This window comes from Pseudochaenichthys georgianus, chromosome 19, assembly GCF_902827115.2.
Source record: "Pseudochaenichthys georgianus chromosome 19, fPseGeo1.2, whole genome shotgun sequence".
Lineage (NCBI taxonomy): Eukaryota > Metazoa > Chordata > Actinopteri > Perciformes > Channichthyidae > Pseudochaenichthys > Pseudochaenichthys georgianus.
The window spans coordinates 6,218,277-6,234,318 of record NC_047521.1 but is presented as its reverse complement, the minus strand read 5'-3'; the positions used below and the strand labels follow the sequence as shown (position 1 = coordinate 6,234,318).

The 16,042-nt window shown below is 43.6% G+C and overlaps 1 protein-coding gene across 5 annotated transcripts in view; it reads right to left on the bottom strand.

The window, feature by feature from the left end:
• The window catches only part of baiap2b (BAR/IMD domain containing adaptor protein 2b), a 113,380-nt gene that overhangs the window by 13,805 nt on the left and 83,533 nt on the right, over positions 1-16,042 (bottom strand). For all 5 annotated transcript variants that reach the window (XM_034107919.2, XM_034107921.2, XM_071206761.1 and 2 more), the window contains 4 exons: positions 9,232-9,384; positions 5,032-5,268; positions 2,952-3,156; positions 85-286 (listed from right to left, as the gene is read on the bottom strand). In XM_034107919.2, the coding sequence (XP_033963810.1) occupies positions 85-286; positions 2,952-3,156; positions 5,032-5,268; positions 9,232-9,384 (797 nt within the window). The remainder of the gene's footprint in view (positions 1-84; positions 287-2,951; positions 3,157-5,031; positions 5,269-9,231; positions 9,385-16,042) is intronic.

Genomic DNA, 16,042 nt, shown 5'->3' with positions numbered 1-16,042 from the left:
CCACCAAACCCAACTAGAATCTGTGGAGTTATGAGTTATCTTGGCTATGCCTCACTCTACAGCCTGCAGCTCAGAGTCACTCACATCCGGGTCTTCTCGTTCTCCCCGTAGTGCCACCCGTCCCGGGCCTCGGGGACCAGCAGGGTGATCACGTCGCCCTCGAAGAAGCTGAGCAGGGTGCTGTTGTCCCCGGCTGTGTGGGAGAAGATGGCCTGGACCCGGGTCCTGCCGTTCCTCTCCAGCCCCGCTGCCATGGAGCTGGACCGGGGCAGGGTGCGGGTCTCCGCTGGATAACGGGGGGGGGAGAGCTTTGAGTCTCCCTTTCTCTAATAAACAGTGTATAACACGATGTGTAGCCACACCAGCTGCACATACTCCAGTGTCTGAATCGCTTTTTTTCAAATGTCCTCCTTGTCCTGTATCTATTTTTACTTCTTATATCCCTTTCTCCTTTTTAATATCACATCTCCTTGGAATCCTGCTTACTTTGGACTATTTTTATTAAAAATAAGATAAGATACACTCCACAGGCAGTGTTGGGAAAGTTCACTTTCTACATGAACTAGTTCAGTTCACAGTTCACAAATTTTAAAATGAACTAGTTCAGTTCATAGTTCATAATTCAAAATGTTGAACTAAAGTTCATGGTTTCAAAAATGAACTAATTTATAGTTCATAGTTATTTTTTCAATACGTTGCTGCAAGCTATTATTTGTCTCCTGTACGATGTTAATGGGCCATTTCAATTTTTACAATATCCTCAGAGGGACGTACAAGTTATTGACCTCTGCTTAAAAAAACTAAAATCACAGCTCATTCATTTCAGTCTGTGCAAAGAAAAAGCAACCTCTTAATCCAGATATCTCACCATGACTCACGTATGCATGCACGTGCAGGGTGTGGCGTGACCACCAAAACAGAAAGATAATTTATGGACACAAGATGTGTGGACATGTATTTAGTTTCCTATCCATGTGATGTGAACATGATTTAAGTGGGGGGGACCTAACCTCCTCTAGAGGGGTCCGGGGGGCATGCTCCCCTGGCAAGATTTGTTGCACTTTGAGAGCAACATTAGGAGATCTATGGACACATCTCTCAACACCCAAACACAACTGTAAGCAGATTTTCTTTTAATGTATGGATATTTGACAAATCACTCCCCTTTCAAACTGTATTCTTCTTTATTAATAACTGTCATATAGTATTTTATACCTGTTTACTTTATTCTCTTATTTTTGTATAACTATAATGATCATATAAAGATGTGCCTTTACCTCACTGGTTGTAGACAAAGCTTCTTATATTCGTTAGCATAGCTAGCTAACCAGATGCTAATGATAACAACACAGTTATTGACTGTCTGACAGATGAGCAGATCGCCACTGGGCTTTCAACTAAAGACACAGACACGCAGAAACTGCGGCATGTGTATGGACTTATCGGTACTGCAATTTCTGAAGTGCTGGAGTGGCGTTCTGGTGCTCTCCGTCAGAACTGCACCCCTGTCAGTCGAGACATATACCACGTGATGACACGTTAGGCTCGTGTTGTGTTCAAGGACCCTGACCTTGGCCAGGAAAAACAGGTACTCGCTTGTTTAATTTTTTTGCGGTCTAGATTTCTTTCATTTTTTTATTTTTTGCGTGTGTTTATAAATTACCTCGAGGGCCGTACCAAATTGTCTCGCGGGCCGTATACGGCCAGAGGCCGGACTCGGAGGTTCCCCACCCCTGCCGTAGAGTCTCACTCTGAGCGAGTGCTGCTGCAGCTGCTCTCGGCTTCGTCCATACTAATTCATTCAATGCTCGCCGGTTCCGCGGTTCCACATTGTTTGTTGTGAGGAGTCTGATATATTTAGTATATTTATATTTTAGTGCGACAGCCAGGGGTGACAGGCGCGTACGCGTCACAGGCAGCTTGCTGTTGCCAGATTGGGTGGTTTTCCGCATTATTTTGAAGCCTGTTTACGGTGTGTTTTAACTGGGTTTTCGGCTGAAAGGCATATGAAATCTGGCACACTTTTGAACGCCGTTATAATACAGTGCTGAGAATGAACGCACTTTTGAACGCCGTTATACAGCGCTGAGAATGAACGCGTTCTCAATTACGTTCATCTAGCGGAAATACAGTACGTTCAGTTCACGTTCGCCCAAAATATGAACGCGTTCATGAACGATCGTTCATTGAACGCGTTCAGGTACATCACTGTCCACAGGTTAGGAGACACCCAGGTAGATGTATTCCAATAGCTCTTTTAATGGCTTTTATCTTTTAGATGTGATAACTCAAGAAATACCACCTAAATTAAATATAGAATATTTGCTTTGATAAAAAAGGTTTAGTTTAGTCAATTTCCATTTATATAATAACACGGACTGAAAAAGCATAGGCTTAAGTTTCGGCTTATTACCCTTATTACATCAATTATTATTTTTTTTTTTTAAAAGGAAGAAAATAAGCTAAATTAAAAATATGTATATTATATGCACCAAAAAGTCAAACAAATATTAATATAAATACCAGTGCTCAATAATCAGTTTATATTTGTTACCATCCTTAAGGATATCTTTTTTATTTTGGTATTACACGTTTTAACTGACCTTTTCAAAAGGATTCCTGAAATGAACTTTTTTTAGGGTTTTGTTTTGCTTTCATTCTTTTTTTTCTGATTATATATTCTAAATATGCTCATTACTCTTAGCTTGTACTTTCCTTTTTTTGGGAACAACCTCTGGATATGTATTTTTGTATAAAATGTTTTGCTTTATAGATCAATTGTGCAAATCTCTAGAGAGATTAGAGACTTATGGAAGTATAGTCAAAGTATAAAACATTTATGAAACGCAGTATGCCTATGTAAAGTGAACTATAACACTGCTTTCATTAACTGCTCCTGGTGTTCTTCATCCTTCCACATCCCTTGCCAAATAAACAGTACGTGTCCTTACTCAGGGTGGTCTTGCTCTTGGCGGGGGCGACCTTGCGCACAGGCAGGGTGTTGGAGTACACCTCCCCCCCGTGCCGCTGGGTCTGCAGGGAGGCCTTCCCCTGGGCTACCTTGCCCTCCATCCACTGCTGGTAGTCCTCCCCTCCGTGAGCCCCCGCTGTGCCGTTCATCGCTGGCATCCCCCCGTCCACACCTCCCATCAGCCTCTGCAGAGACGGGGACATTAGCATACAGGCAATTAGAAAACTCATCTCTCTTTACCTAAAGCTGTTGCATAACACCCAACAATGAACATACTATAAATGAATGTATGGTGCTTTAAAGATTAACATATGGAATGACTACTGGGAGACTGCAGAGAGTTTCAAAGTGTGTTTAATCTGGGAACATAAAACACCACTGAATGTGTACCGGGGTTTTTTAATTAAAAGCTCGAGCCAGACTGAAGCGTCTTTCATAACATCGTGAAGTTTCCCTCCTTTTCTCCAGGAGCCAGGCCTGCCGGAGGGGCAGGGCGAGAGAGAGCCCGAAAGTGAGGAAGTTATTTTCTGTGCAACGAGCTAATTAGCATGGTTCGCTAACAAGTTAGTTTGCATTCACAAGAGTTGCCTGAGGATGCTCCGAGGGCTCCCATGATGCAACAGTCCTCGAGCCACTCCAGGTACTTATTAAGAATCCTATTAGACAGCACTCAGCTGTGTTCGGGTGCTTCTAACTTCACGAGAGTCGATTAGAATGTGTAACCATGAGAGCTGAAAGTGGGTACAAGCGCTAACGGAGGACATTTTAGATTCACTTGCTCTCACTTTTTCAAGGGCTGTTCGAAGGTCAAGACTTAATTCAAGGGGCCCAATTATACTTTTTGGGATGTTCCCTTTCCTGATGTGGTGTATAGGTTCCATCCAGAGGGAGGTTTTCTCCCACACACTCCCCCCTGCCTGAAAAGCTTCCATTGGACTCCTTTGTTTACTTCCTTAACATAATGACATCACTATGTAGAACTCGCAATTGTATAAGCTAGTGCGCCAACACATGGCTAAGGGGCGGGACATCTCTAAGCGGATGACCAATCACAACAGAGCCGGCCAGCTAACCAATCAGAGCAGTTTGGGCTCTGGTTTCAGACAGAGGGTGAAAAGAGGTGCTGCAGCACAGGCAGTGTGAAGAAAATAAAGAGCTTTTTGAACATCAAAGCATGGAGACGTGTCCCAGTAGCAGTCAGATAAATGTTATGATATTGTTTTGACTATTAAACACCTGAACTTGAAACATAACATTTATCTGGCTGCTACTTAGAAATTATTTATCTAATATATCATTCCAATCACTTGCACTATTTTACTATTTCTCCTTTTGTATTTACTAATTACTTGCACTATTTTTGTGTGTGTATCTGTTTAATTGTGTTGCACTGTTGGAGGAGCCTGTGACCTAAGATTTCCATCGTCATAACTACACTAGCTATGCACGTAAGACCAATAAAAGCCTTGAAACCATGAAACCAAAATATAAATATGAACCTCAACATGAGCCAGGGCCCCTTTAAGTACATTTGCGTTGAAGTTGAAGGGCTTTAGTTCTGAGGCAGGTTTTACCTTAAGTTAGGGAATGCATTCTATGGGATATGAGCCTCACAATGGCTAGCACACGTATCGACTATTCAGTATATAGAAAAGTGACAGGCACCTTTTTGAGAATATATCTATCGTTTTACTAACTTTTCAAGCAGAAATAGATAAACCATTTCAGAACGTTTGCTTTTCCAGCCTCTGAGGCTGCTATTCTGCTATTCTGTCTTCAATCATTATTGTTATTCTGTACATTGTCATGTAGCGACAACAGTTTCAAGATTAAAAAATTAATAATTAATAAGTAGTTGCAGCCCTTTTGTGAAGCATTCTAGAAAAAAAAATATGATTGTATTGCATTATGTGGATCCACACACCAAGGAAACTATTGCATTGGAACATTACATTGCTACTGTTTCTATAACAACCTACTATCTTATTAAAGGCTATAAATACTACAGTGGGCACAGGTACTGTATGACTACATGAATGTTTAAGGCTAGAGGAACCGACCTGCTGTCCCATGCCTCCACTGGCCCTGAGGGCGGCCAGCTCTGGGGGCACAGGCAGGGGTTTAGCCCCAGCGAGGGGCTCGGAGAGGGGCATGCCTGGATGATGTGTGATGGGAACCATGGCGCCCGCAGCCCCGCTCATCTGCTGGGCCAGGAACATGGCTCGGTCCGGCAGCTTGTTGGGCTCGGCACACGCCTGCTGCCACGCTGGGAGCTTCTGGGTTAAAAGCTCCTTCCCCTGAAAAAAAAGAGGGGTTAGGTTTTTTGTTTTTTCAAATGAGAGAATAGTTCGGTTATGCTGCTGATATATTACATGACATGTCACTTGTTAGTCGCTTTTATCCAAAGCGACTTCCATACTCAACACTGTGGGCGATCCCAACAGGAGCACTTTGGGGTGAAGCGTCTCAGGGACACCACGACGTGCTGACTGCAGTGGGGTATCACACATATTTCCCCATGTGGGTTGACTTGACTGGGTGTCAAGTTTAAGTTCACATACAATACTACTTTTGCACATTTTTTAAACTTTATTTTGTGTGATAGAAATAGAAGAGCTAAAATATACTCTACACATTTATTTTAAATAAATTAAAGAGCTATCTTTATCTTTGGCATCATTATGTTTTATTTACTTATTTTAATTTAATTGTGTTTTTCTGCATCTCATTTTGTTATTGTGTCGTATTGTTATCATTTCTAACATTTTAATGTTTACATACTTAAATGACTTTTAGAATATCAATCGATAAAGCATTTATTTTAATTCATATGATTTGTCACATTTTCTATTCAAAGAAAACAGAAAATTGTTCATAACGATATTAAAAAAGGAAACGCATTCCCCGTCCCACAATGCCAAGTCCTCTTTAATACGTGAACCAGATGAATCACTCGTCTGTTGGAGTATTTGATGGATGACAGGAGGAGAGGAGGAACATACAGTACACATCAGCAGAGAGATGAGATGGAGGATATGAAACCTGTTTATGAATGCGTAGCGCAGTTACATAAAGACACTTCTCATTAGCATTCATCAACATGGAACAGATAGGAGTTCTGAAGCCATGCATATTTGAAGTATAGAGAATCCGCTGCTGGAACACTTTTAACTCCAGCAGGATGGAGAGGAGGATAATCACAGTGAGGGGCCAAGGTCTTCTGAGAGTGTGTGGGCGGGGGCTTCAGGTTTCACAGTGTGGGCGGGACGATCAAATAAATTAACACAAATATACAGCAAACACAACCTCATACCAACACTGAGCATTCTGTCACCGGGGATTCAGGCTGGAGCTGGAATGATTTCTCCGCCACAGAAAAACTCGACTAATTTCAGACTCGATTGGTGGAAAACACTAGGAAGTGGATGTCGCCCTTCTCTTTCTATGCAGCAAAGTGGTTCTCCTGCTACTTGTAAAAAATGATGAGTCACCACAACCTCAGTTAGCCCTTCTGAATCGCTAAGGAGAGCGTAGGTGGGACGCTGCCTTTACCAGTGTGATAATGAAATGGACTAGCAGACAGTGGCTCTTTTCTCCCTCAGTCTTGCCTCACACAGGAGAACCTCTCCTACAGGAACTGCATGTGTGGGAGATTCGCCAACATGTGAATGTACCCAACAAGGGAAGATAGCAAAGTCACCAGTGGTATTTCTCCTAAAACATTTCAAAAGACATCTGTGGTAACTAGAGCCGTCCACAATTAAATCAATTCTCAGTTGACTTACATAGTTTTATCAATTTAATTCAATTGATGTATGTATTTCTCCAAAAAGAATCATGGAAAAAGCACCTTTTTAAATGGTGTTTTAATCAGATGTGCATATGTGATTCTTGAAAATAAGTGATTCAGCATGAAAGGCGTAAATAAGTGATTCAGCATGAAAGGCGTAAATAAGTGATTCAGCATGAAACATGTAGAATTGACTACGCCGAAACGACCAATTCCGTGAGTGTGGATTAGCATTTTTTCTGTGCACTGTATATGATGCTAAGCTTTAAGCATTTGCATTGCAAAAGCTTTTTACTTTATACTATTGGAAACATGGTAATGGATTACTTACTTTGTACAATTCAGAATTCATATGTTGTTGTTGCTTTGGGTTATAATCTAGTGAACGTCTATGGTTGACATGACGACAACCTAGTGTCATCCTAGCAACGTCTCTGAAAACATGCAACATGAATTAAATCCCTTAACAAAAGCAAAGGGAACCACTTTATATACAGTAGTCCCATGTCTCTAATGCACAATAGACATACAGTATTCTGCTTGTATCTCTTCTTAATTAAAGCTGCAATGCTTTTAACATCAATCGTGAAAAAGTATGTAATAATGACTCATACGGTGAAGTTATATAAAACTACCTAATTGTTGTGACTTCCTGACATTTTCTCCCCTATGGAACATTCTGTATTATAATTCACAAAACAAAATGTCTTTTTAATCACTGTTATAATGCAACTTATGTGATCAAAAGTTACTCGAAGTGAAGGCTGCATCTCATTATCTTTGCCATTATCAATTCATTTATCATTTAGTCTATACATGTTCTAAATATTCCTATTCCCCGCAGACAAGACGATGTTTTCAGAATGTTTCTTTCATTGGAAAATCACTGTAAACCTAAAGACAGCTGGGTAAATATACTTTATATAAAAGCATCAATCTTCACATAGATCAAACTAGAACCAGAGAAAATCTGAAACAAATAAATCAATAAAGTGGCTACCATTTTAAATTCCTATCCCTTATTTTTTATAATATATTTAAGATTTGACTGATCTTCAGAATGTTGTTTCATACTGATTCCATCTTGTGTTTATGCATCATCACGTCAGCAGTGTGTGTTCTCTTCTTCCCTGTCTATCAGTCACTCATTCAGACACGTTCACGCCCACACAGTCAGCGAACCAAGTGTTCTTGCAGGAAGTAGGTCATCCTCTCTCCCGCTGCCCCCCCACTTCACCCACTCACCCTCCCTCTCTGACACTTCCCTTTACCATTTCCCCGGTGCCAAGAGGTGAGATGAGATGAGTTTCTAATAAGATTTCTGGACGATATGAAGCTCCTGATGAGTGAGGGGCTCCGATGCACGGCCCTACTTTCTCCAGAATGCAATGGACTAATAAATGCAGAATGTAAACAGTTGATTGCTAACATCTGCACATTTGATTGGAAATGTGTTTTTAATGAGTTTACGTGACATCTGATTCTGTTTTTGCTAGAACACACTTTGGCTGGCACCAATAAGGTTTAAACTGATCTATCTGTCTATATTTTGTATTTCAAAGAGCCACAACTATACAAAATCAGATTTTTTTTTTTGACAGTAAAAAAACAAGACTGTTGCCATTTGCACCCGGGTGTATATAGTGCAACAGGACTGGGCTGATAAAAGAGAAAGTGGTGTCATGACAGAGGCAGTGTTTAAATCCAAACAAAGCTTTATTGCTTCCAAACTCAAAAACACCTTCCAAAACAGAAAGGCTAACGTAGCCGCTAACCGATTTACCAGCTTACTCCTCCTCCTGCTGCTCCCTCCAGGTGCCACACACAACTCAACAGCTCTGTGTGAGGTCTCCACCCTCTCCCAATACTGCTAATTGGGAGAGGGTGGAGCCACCTGTTGGGAATGTAGGTGCCTCCCACTACCCTGCCTCTCAGCCCCTTACAATAGCATGGCAAACACATGCACCCAGATGTCTGTAGTCCGCAGTGCTGTTTACATCCGGGTACCCATTAGCTTCCGTTTTGAATGTATATGTTTTCATGGATTTATTTGATTTCATGATAACTTTATTCCCTTGTGGAGTCAAATTCACTTATGGTGAATCGACAAAGGAACATCTAATCTTCTGCGCTGTAGATTTGAAAGCGTTCTGTTTTTACTTCTATGTGATTGGCTGAACATAAAGTCACAAAAGAGGCTCAACTAAATATTTTACCTAAAAGGAAGGTTACAAATATGCTAGATGACTCATTTCAAATCTGGATAAATATGACTTTTGAAAAGCTATATATACATTTCCTTCAACAGAATATATCCTAAATATGCTGTCATAAACGTATAACTCAAGCATCTAAAGCACCACTTGTATATGGGGAAATCAACAAGTCAATGACTTCAGCACTATAACAGCTATAGATGTGATGTGTGCCATGACATGAACAGGAAGTGGAGCGCTGTTTTCTTTCTCACCTTGCCGTGGTAGACGCTGCTGTTCTTGGCGACAGCACACTGCCGGTCCACCAGGAAGCAGTACCTCCTCCTCTCCTCAGACAGAGCGTGCTTGTAGCCCTCTGCGATGCAGTTGTCCAGCTCGCTCTGCTTATTGCTGATGGCCTCCACATACTAGAAACAGCAGGGGAGGGAAATGGTATTATAAATGGATGGCATGTCTTTATTAGGACATTATCTCACTAATTATGGGGGTTAAATCTGAGAGAAGGACTAAGCCAAGATTAATTGAAATGTGTTGTGTGCTATAAAGCTCTGAAAAACAACCAACAGGAACACCTCAACCTATAAACACTGTCCTGATTACTCTGGGTAGTGTAGAGACCTTTGAAAACCACTAAATACATTCCATTGTGTGAATTGGATGAGTCATCCCTCCAACAATTGAAGCTCTGAATGCCTCTTGCAGATGATGGACAGCATCTGCTATGGTTTTTTTATAAATGGACTATGCCATTCTAAATTGGGCATCATACATCACAATCATGACATATAAAAGGCAGCGAAATTGCGCTTCCGTGTACTACTTTGAAAGTCAAATTGCTGTTCATATTGAAAATGTCACAGCCAATCAGCGTTGAAAACAGTGAATCGGAACAAAAGAATACTGTCTAATCATAGAGGCGTCTGCTATGTGATGTCGGTGGCTGGTGTTCGGTATTTCCTGTAACATTGCTGAATTATAGAGCTTTTCCCTTTCTTATTCATACTCCCTCACCCGTATGGCTTTTAAACTCCCTCACCCTCTACTCCAACAGCTCATCCCTCTGTCTTGTGTAGAGGTGCGGAGGACATCTCTTTTAAACAAGTGGAACCACTCGGCAACACCTAGCATCGCCTTGACAGGAAGTAGCATGTGGTGAACCCCACTTTGCCCTCGGGGTTAGTTATGTAACTGTAAACATTTGACTCCCATAATGTTGAATAATGTGAACCAGCCTCCTCCGAGTGGCAGGCAGCGCTGCAGTACGAGGTGTTAATGACTGCGGCTGAGGAAGTAAGCATCCTACGCACTGTCGAAGTCAGGGGGCAAAAAACAAACTGCTGGTGAGAGATAGGATTTTAAACGAGGGACTTAAATGACCTAATGCCGAGCTATCATCGAGCATAAGAAGATCATTCATTCAGTTTTCTTTGCAGTCATTATTAGATAGCCTCGACAACATGCCCATTTAAAAGTGCCACCTGTAATGTTCCAACTATGGACATCACTAATGTCTTCACCAAAAACAGATATGAAGATGAAACCCAAAGGTCTATTCAGCATCTAAACTGAAGTTTTGCTGCTGTGCTAAAACGATTTTAAATAAAACCAATATTTGACAGGGTTACCCAACAAATAATTGTTTTTGTTGTCTTTGATTGAAAGACCTGTCATAGGCTCCATTCCTACTTATGTTCAATTCAGATCAGAGATTGTGTTTTTATCTTTAAATATCATTGACTACTTTTTTTCCAATCTTTTTTCGTTGGTCATTTGTGAGGAACACATTTTGCCTCAATCTGGCCCGTGGCTGTTCAAAGGGAATCTGCTCTGCACTTACAGCTAGAATCATATGCCATACTGGGGGGATGTAACACGTTGATAAGACCAAACCACTCAACGTACACTGCAGTAAGTGGGCCAATTCAAATGTGAACATGGTGCTGCACATGCTAAGAGATTTCATTAAAAGATTATCTACAGATATAGATTGTGGGGACATACAAATATCCCTGGATCAAAGGGCTTATAATGATGGTCCACTGCAACATAAAGCATAGAGGCTGAGGCTGTGTTCACACCCAATAGTCCGCTCTCTGGTGCGCACCAGACCACAGTTTGTTACATTGTTTCATTTCTCAGAAGGTTCGGTTTGCGTTCATACTGGCAAAAACTCAAAGGGACTATAAACTTTAAACACAAGTCATGTGCACGGAAATGCTGTTCACCCATTGGTCAGACATTAAGGGGGTACAAACGCAAATCCCGGCAATTTCTAGCGAAGCCTCCACCATGGACCATCGGCAGGTTATTCTCATGCTGCTGTTAGTCTGGAGATCAACAGACATGATTATATAATCAAACAACGTCCGTTAAAAAACATTATTACATGGCTTTGTTGAATACTCGATTCTGATTGGTCAATTCAAAACACGTGACACGTTTTTAATCCAGAACTGACAGACCGCTGTCAAGGATTTATTGACCGTTGTTAAGGACGCTCACATCTGCACAAAGAAGTCCGTTCGATTTAACTGTATACAGTTTGGCTGAAACTAACTGACAAGACAAGAGCGACAAGAAAACAGCGGAGAAGTAACGGGCAGAAACCCTCCTTTTTACGCAGCGGTCCAGACATAGGACAGACGGCGACACATATTCAGTTGCCAGTTACTTTGGCATTAGGGCAGGGATATCTAGATACTTCCCAAGGTTTGACATAATGAATTGTGCTACTTTTAAAGCAAGCAACGATTTTTTCAAATCTGTAATCAAAAAGCTCCTCAACAACGCTATCGAAGCAGTTCCTGCCGTTGCTACGTTAGTTCAAACAGTAACAACGGACTATTTTTCTTAGCGGATGCATGTACATTTAAATACATACAACTATTTTTTAAATCAATAAAATAATTTTCTAAATCCACAAAAGCATTTCAATTAATATTGGGAGTCATGTCATTACTTTGTTGAGAATGTGGCCATGTAATAAGCGGCATAATGTGCAGCAGCGCGGTCATTATGGGGAAAAGAACACCTTCGTGCCGATCTAGATCCCTCCGCTTCACGTCGGGCTCCTGATCAGCCTGTCGGTGTTCTTTTCCTGCTTATCCATGAGAGACGTTCTGCAGAGGAGGGGCGTTTCACCGACGACAGGTGTTCTTACTTTTATGTAGCTGACGGAGAATTTTTACTTTATACGACACTGTTCAACACTTCATTCTGCTTTACTCTTTAACTAAACAACCGCGGATGTCTTGAAAGACTCTTTCGCTAAAGATTTTTGAAGATATCCGCGTTCTTGTGACACGTAAATACTGCGCTTCCTATGTTTTGGTGCGGACTGCGTTCACACCAGCAATGAACCGCTCCAGAGTTCGCAAGCAAGCGCTCCGAGACCATCTATTTTAGCGGACCAGAGTCCGGTTGTTTAGTTCACTTCAGAGGTCTCGGACTGCGTTCACACCGACGAACCGGTGACCAAATGAACCGCACCAAGCGGCTAAACGCACCAGGGTTCGATTCAACCGGACTATACAAGGCAGGTGTGAACGCACCCTGAAACACCGATAGACTTATACCCTCAGTTCTCTGTAGTGTCTGATGAAGATATTCACTCTGTTTTAATAATCCTGTAGAGCCAAATTGTTTATGAAAATAACACTTTTAGAACTAATTAATAGAATGACATATTTTCATTTTCATTTGTGGGATTTCATCCAAATAAACAGAGGGTTCATCGTGGGTCGATTGTTTAACCAAATGACTGATAACTATTTGATCTGCTGAGATGTTTTAAAACATGACACACTAAAAACAAAAAAACTAGATAAATAATCTAACCAAAACTCAACTAGATTTACTCAATATAGTGTATCAATTATATTTGTAGGTATCCAAGGGAAAACTTAGAAAGGGCCTTCTTTACCTTCCTTTTTTATACTTGAGTTGCAATTCAATGCTTTTGGTTTTGACCCGTGATTAATCCCATTACAGTTCTCATTCATAACACTCCGTTCGATGTCTCACTGTGGGATGCGCCTCATCGCGGAGCAAACAGAAGCATCAATCTCATTACGCCAATCCTGATTGGCTGGTGATCTTGACGTCAGCGTCAGGGGAAATCACCCACTATAAGTAGCCTGCGCCACGACGCATGCGTCATTCAAACACCTCTTCTCGCTTCAGAGCACATCTCACAGTAGCCGGGCAAGCTTCACTGTCCACAGACTGAACCCAAATACCCATTTCGGTCGACGGGCGCTAGCCGGCTACTCCTTCTGCTTCGCAGGAAGACGGTAGTACTAACGCCGTTAGTACTTAAAAATCGACCTCGCCCTTCTCTACGAGAAAGTAAGGTAGGTCTGATTTTTTTCAAGCTAGCAGCACACCTGTTGCTAGCTCGCTCCCTCTCTATCGACACCACGGTAGCGAGGAAGTTTTTCTTTTCTCTTCCTCACGGAGGGGAAAAGGATTTAAAAAAGGAGCATACTGTCACACCAGTCAGTATTCTCCGGGAATAAAAGACCCACACGTCCTTTTTCTCCGGGTTTAAGGACAAGGTGGTAATACCTTTTTTCCCGTCCCACCTGTCGAGAGCGGGCCCTCTCCACGCTACGAGGCGACCAAGATGGACGCCCCTCTCCCTCACACCAGAGGAGTCAGGGACTCTGTGGCTCGACTCTGTGGCTCGACTCTGCGGCTGCGGGTTGAAGATCTCGGACACAGACACACACCAGGTCTGTTCGTCCTGCCTCGGGCTGGAACACGCCCGAGGCGCTATCGACAACCCCGGCTCGTGCGGACATTGTGTCCGTTTCACAGTTAAGAGCCTCCGCCGACGGCTAGCGAGACAAGCTAGCCTGTCGGAGCAGGACCCCCCCATGTCCATGGACCCGCCGGCCGGCAGTCAAGACACGGAGGCGTCCGCCACAGAGAGCGAACCCCTCTCCGTGTCGGTCTGGGGCTCATTATCAGCGAGGGCCTCAGAACAGGAATCCCGCGCCCTGGCAGGCCGGGACCCGGTGACGACAAGACACGCGGGAACGGATTCCCAGCTCCAAGATTTTCAAGATTTTTGAAAAGCTGCTGTGTGGACGTACCGTAAGGAGCATACAGCAGGAGATACTCACGACATCTGCCTGGGCTTCTCAAAACAGTTACACTTTTTCTGTTTTCACAAGCCCAGAGAGAGTCAACCCATATTCTGGAGAGAGAGGTTCTCTCTCTCCTAGAAAGAAGGGTTTCATCTATAATGCCCGCCGAGCAGAGTCAGATTACGCAGACAAATGTCCTCGTAAAGCACCCGCTCAAAATAGGTCTCATAATAAAACTAAACCCCGCTCGCCACGAAGTGCGGAGAGTATTGCGGGACGCGCCTACGGGTGCTGTCCTTTCACGGAAGGTGGTCACCACGGACGCACGTCAGACAGGCTGATAGGGTATTTACGAAGGTCACCCGGTGAGAGGTCTCTAGAGCAGAGACCTCCAGCGGGCGCACGTAAATCACCCGGAGCTCTTAGCGGTGTTCCCCACCCTAAAATGCTTCCTGCCTTCTCTCAGAGGACACCATGTCCTCGTGAGGACAGACAACACGATATTGTGTATGAACCGCCAAGGGAGGTTGAGTTGTCTCCAGTCACACACACTGGCACACAAACTGATCCCTTGGAGCGGCAGACGTCTCTTCTCTCTGAGAGCGACACAGGTACCGGGAGTGATGCACCTCGGGACAGAACTACTGTCCAGGGGTGCACCACTCTATAGGCCCATTCACACTGTGGTACTTTTCCCACAAAGGTTCATCCGAACTTAGTTCATGCGAACTCTTTAGTTCTCATGAACTAAGTACAGATCGCGTTCACACCAGAAAAAGTCCCTGGGGGTGGATTAGGCAAATGAAGCCGCTGACGTCACTTCTTCTTCTGCTTTGGGCTTACTGGCAGGCCGCAAACCACTTCACGGCGTATACTGCCGCCCAAAGTCCCCGGCCGGAAGTCCCCGGAGTTGGGGACTGGCTTCAGTAGAAGCTGCTGGGAGTCCCAGCAGCTTCTACTGAAGCCTTCCGAGTAAATCGCCAGAACGCCGACACCTCCTCATCTCCACCGCTCCCATGTTTTATTTTGTGTTGCCATAAGTTAGTCTCTCTGCGTTTCTGCGCTGGGATAATGCTAATGCTAATAATGCTAATGCGAGGATAATAAAATGGCGGCTTCACAAAACTTTTTGGGAGTTTTACGGGGCGTGGTTTGCAATCCGCCCAGCCAGTCAGGAATATAGCTCTTTTCTCACAAAAGAGCCCCTCGAAAGTCCCTGCTCTCTAGCAGGGACTTTCGAGGGGGTAAAAAGGTTCGCATGAACACATTTTAGTACCGGCTCTTTTTGGTGTGAACGCGATCATGAACTAAGTTCGCATGAACCTTTGTGGGAAAAGTACCACAGTGTGAATGCGCCTAATGCAGACTGGACTCCACATCCAAGGATCGTGAGTCCGCTGTGGGTGCGTTACGGCGGAGCCGCGTTAAATCTGTTCACATAAAGAAAAAATGCTCAATGACAGCTGTTCTCTTTAATGCACGATTTAAACGCACTGTTAGGCGGGGACGCACTCGTACACGATTGACCTCCGGGTCCTCTGTACTCGCTCCCACCCCTAGCTCTGATACCCCCAACTCTGGCCAGAGTGAAGGAGCAACGCCACACACTTACTCTGATGTTTCCGCCCTAGCCCGCAACGTACGGGCTGGTGGAGAAATATCAGCTGTTGTGCGGGCAGCCATGGCAGCCCCCACCACGCAGGGACAGATTGTCTCAGGCGGGGGGGGGCGATCCTTCACCCACGCCCAGAGCGCGGGGCACTATGGGCCTGACCCGTGAGTGGTACAATCTGAATACAGTGGGACTCCCTCAGAAGGTGATAAACACTATTCAGAGTGCGAGAGCTTCCTCCACCAGGTCTCTTTACGACTGTAAGTGGAGGGTGTTTGAGGAGTGGTGCCTTCAAGAAGGACACATCTCTTTTCAATGTCCTGTCGGGGTGATTTTATCATTCCTACAGGACTTGATCGATAA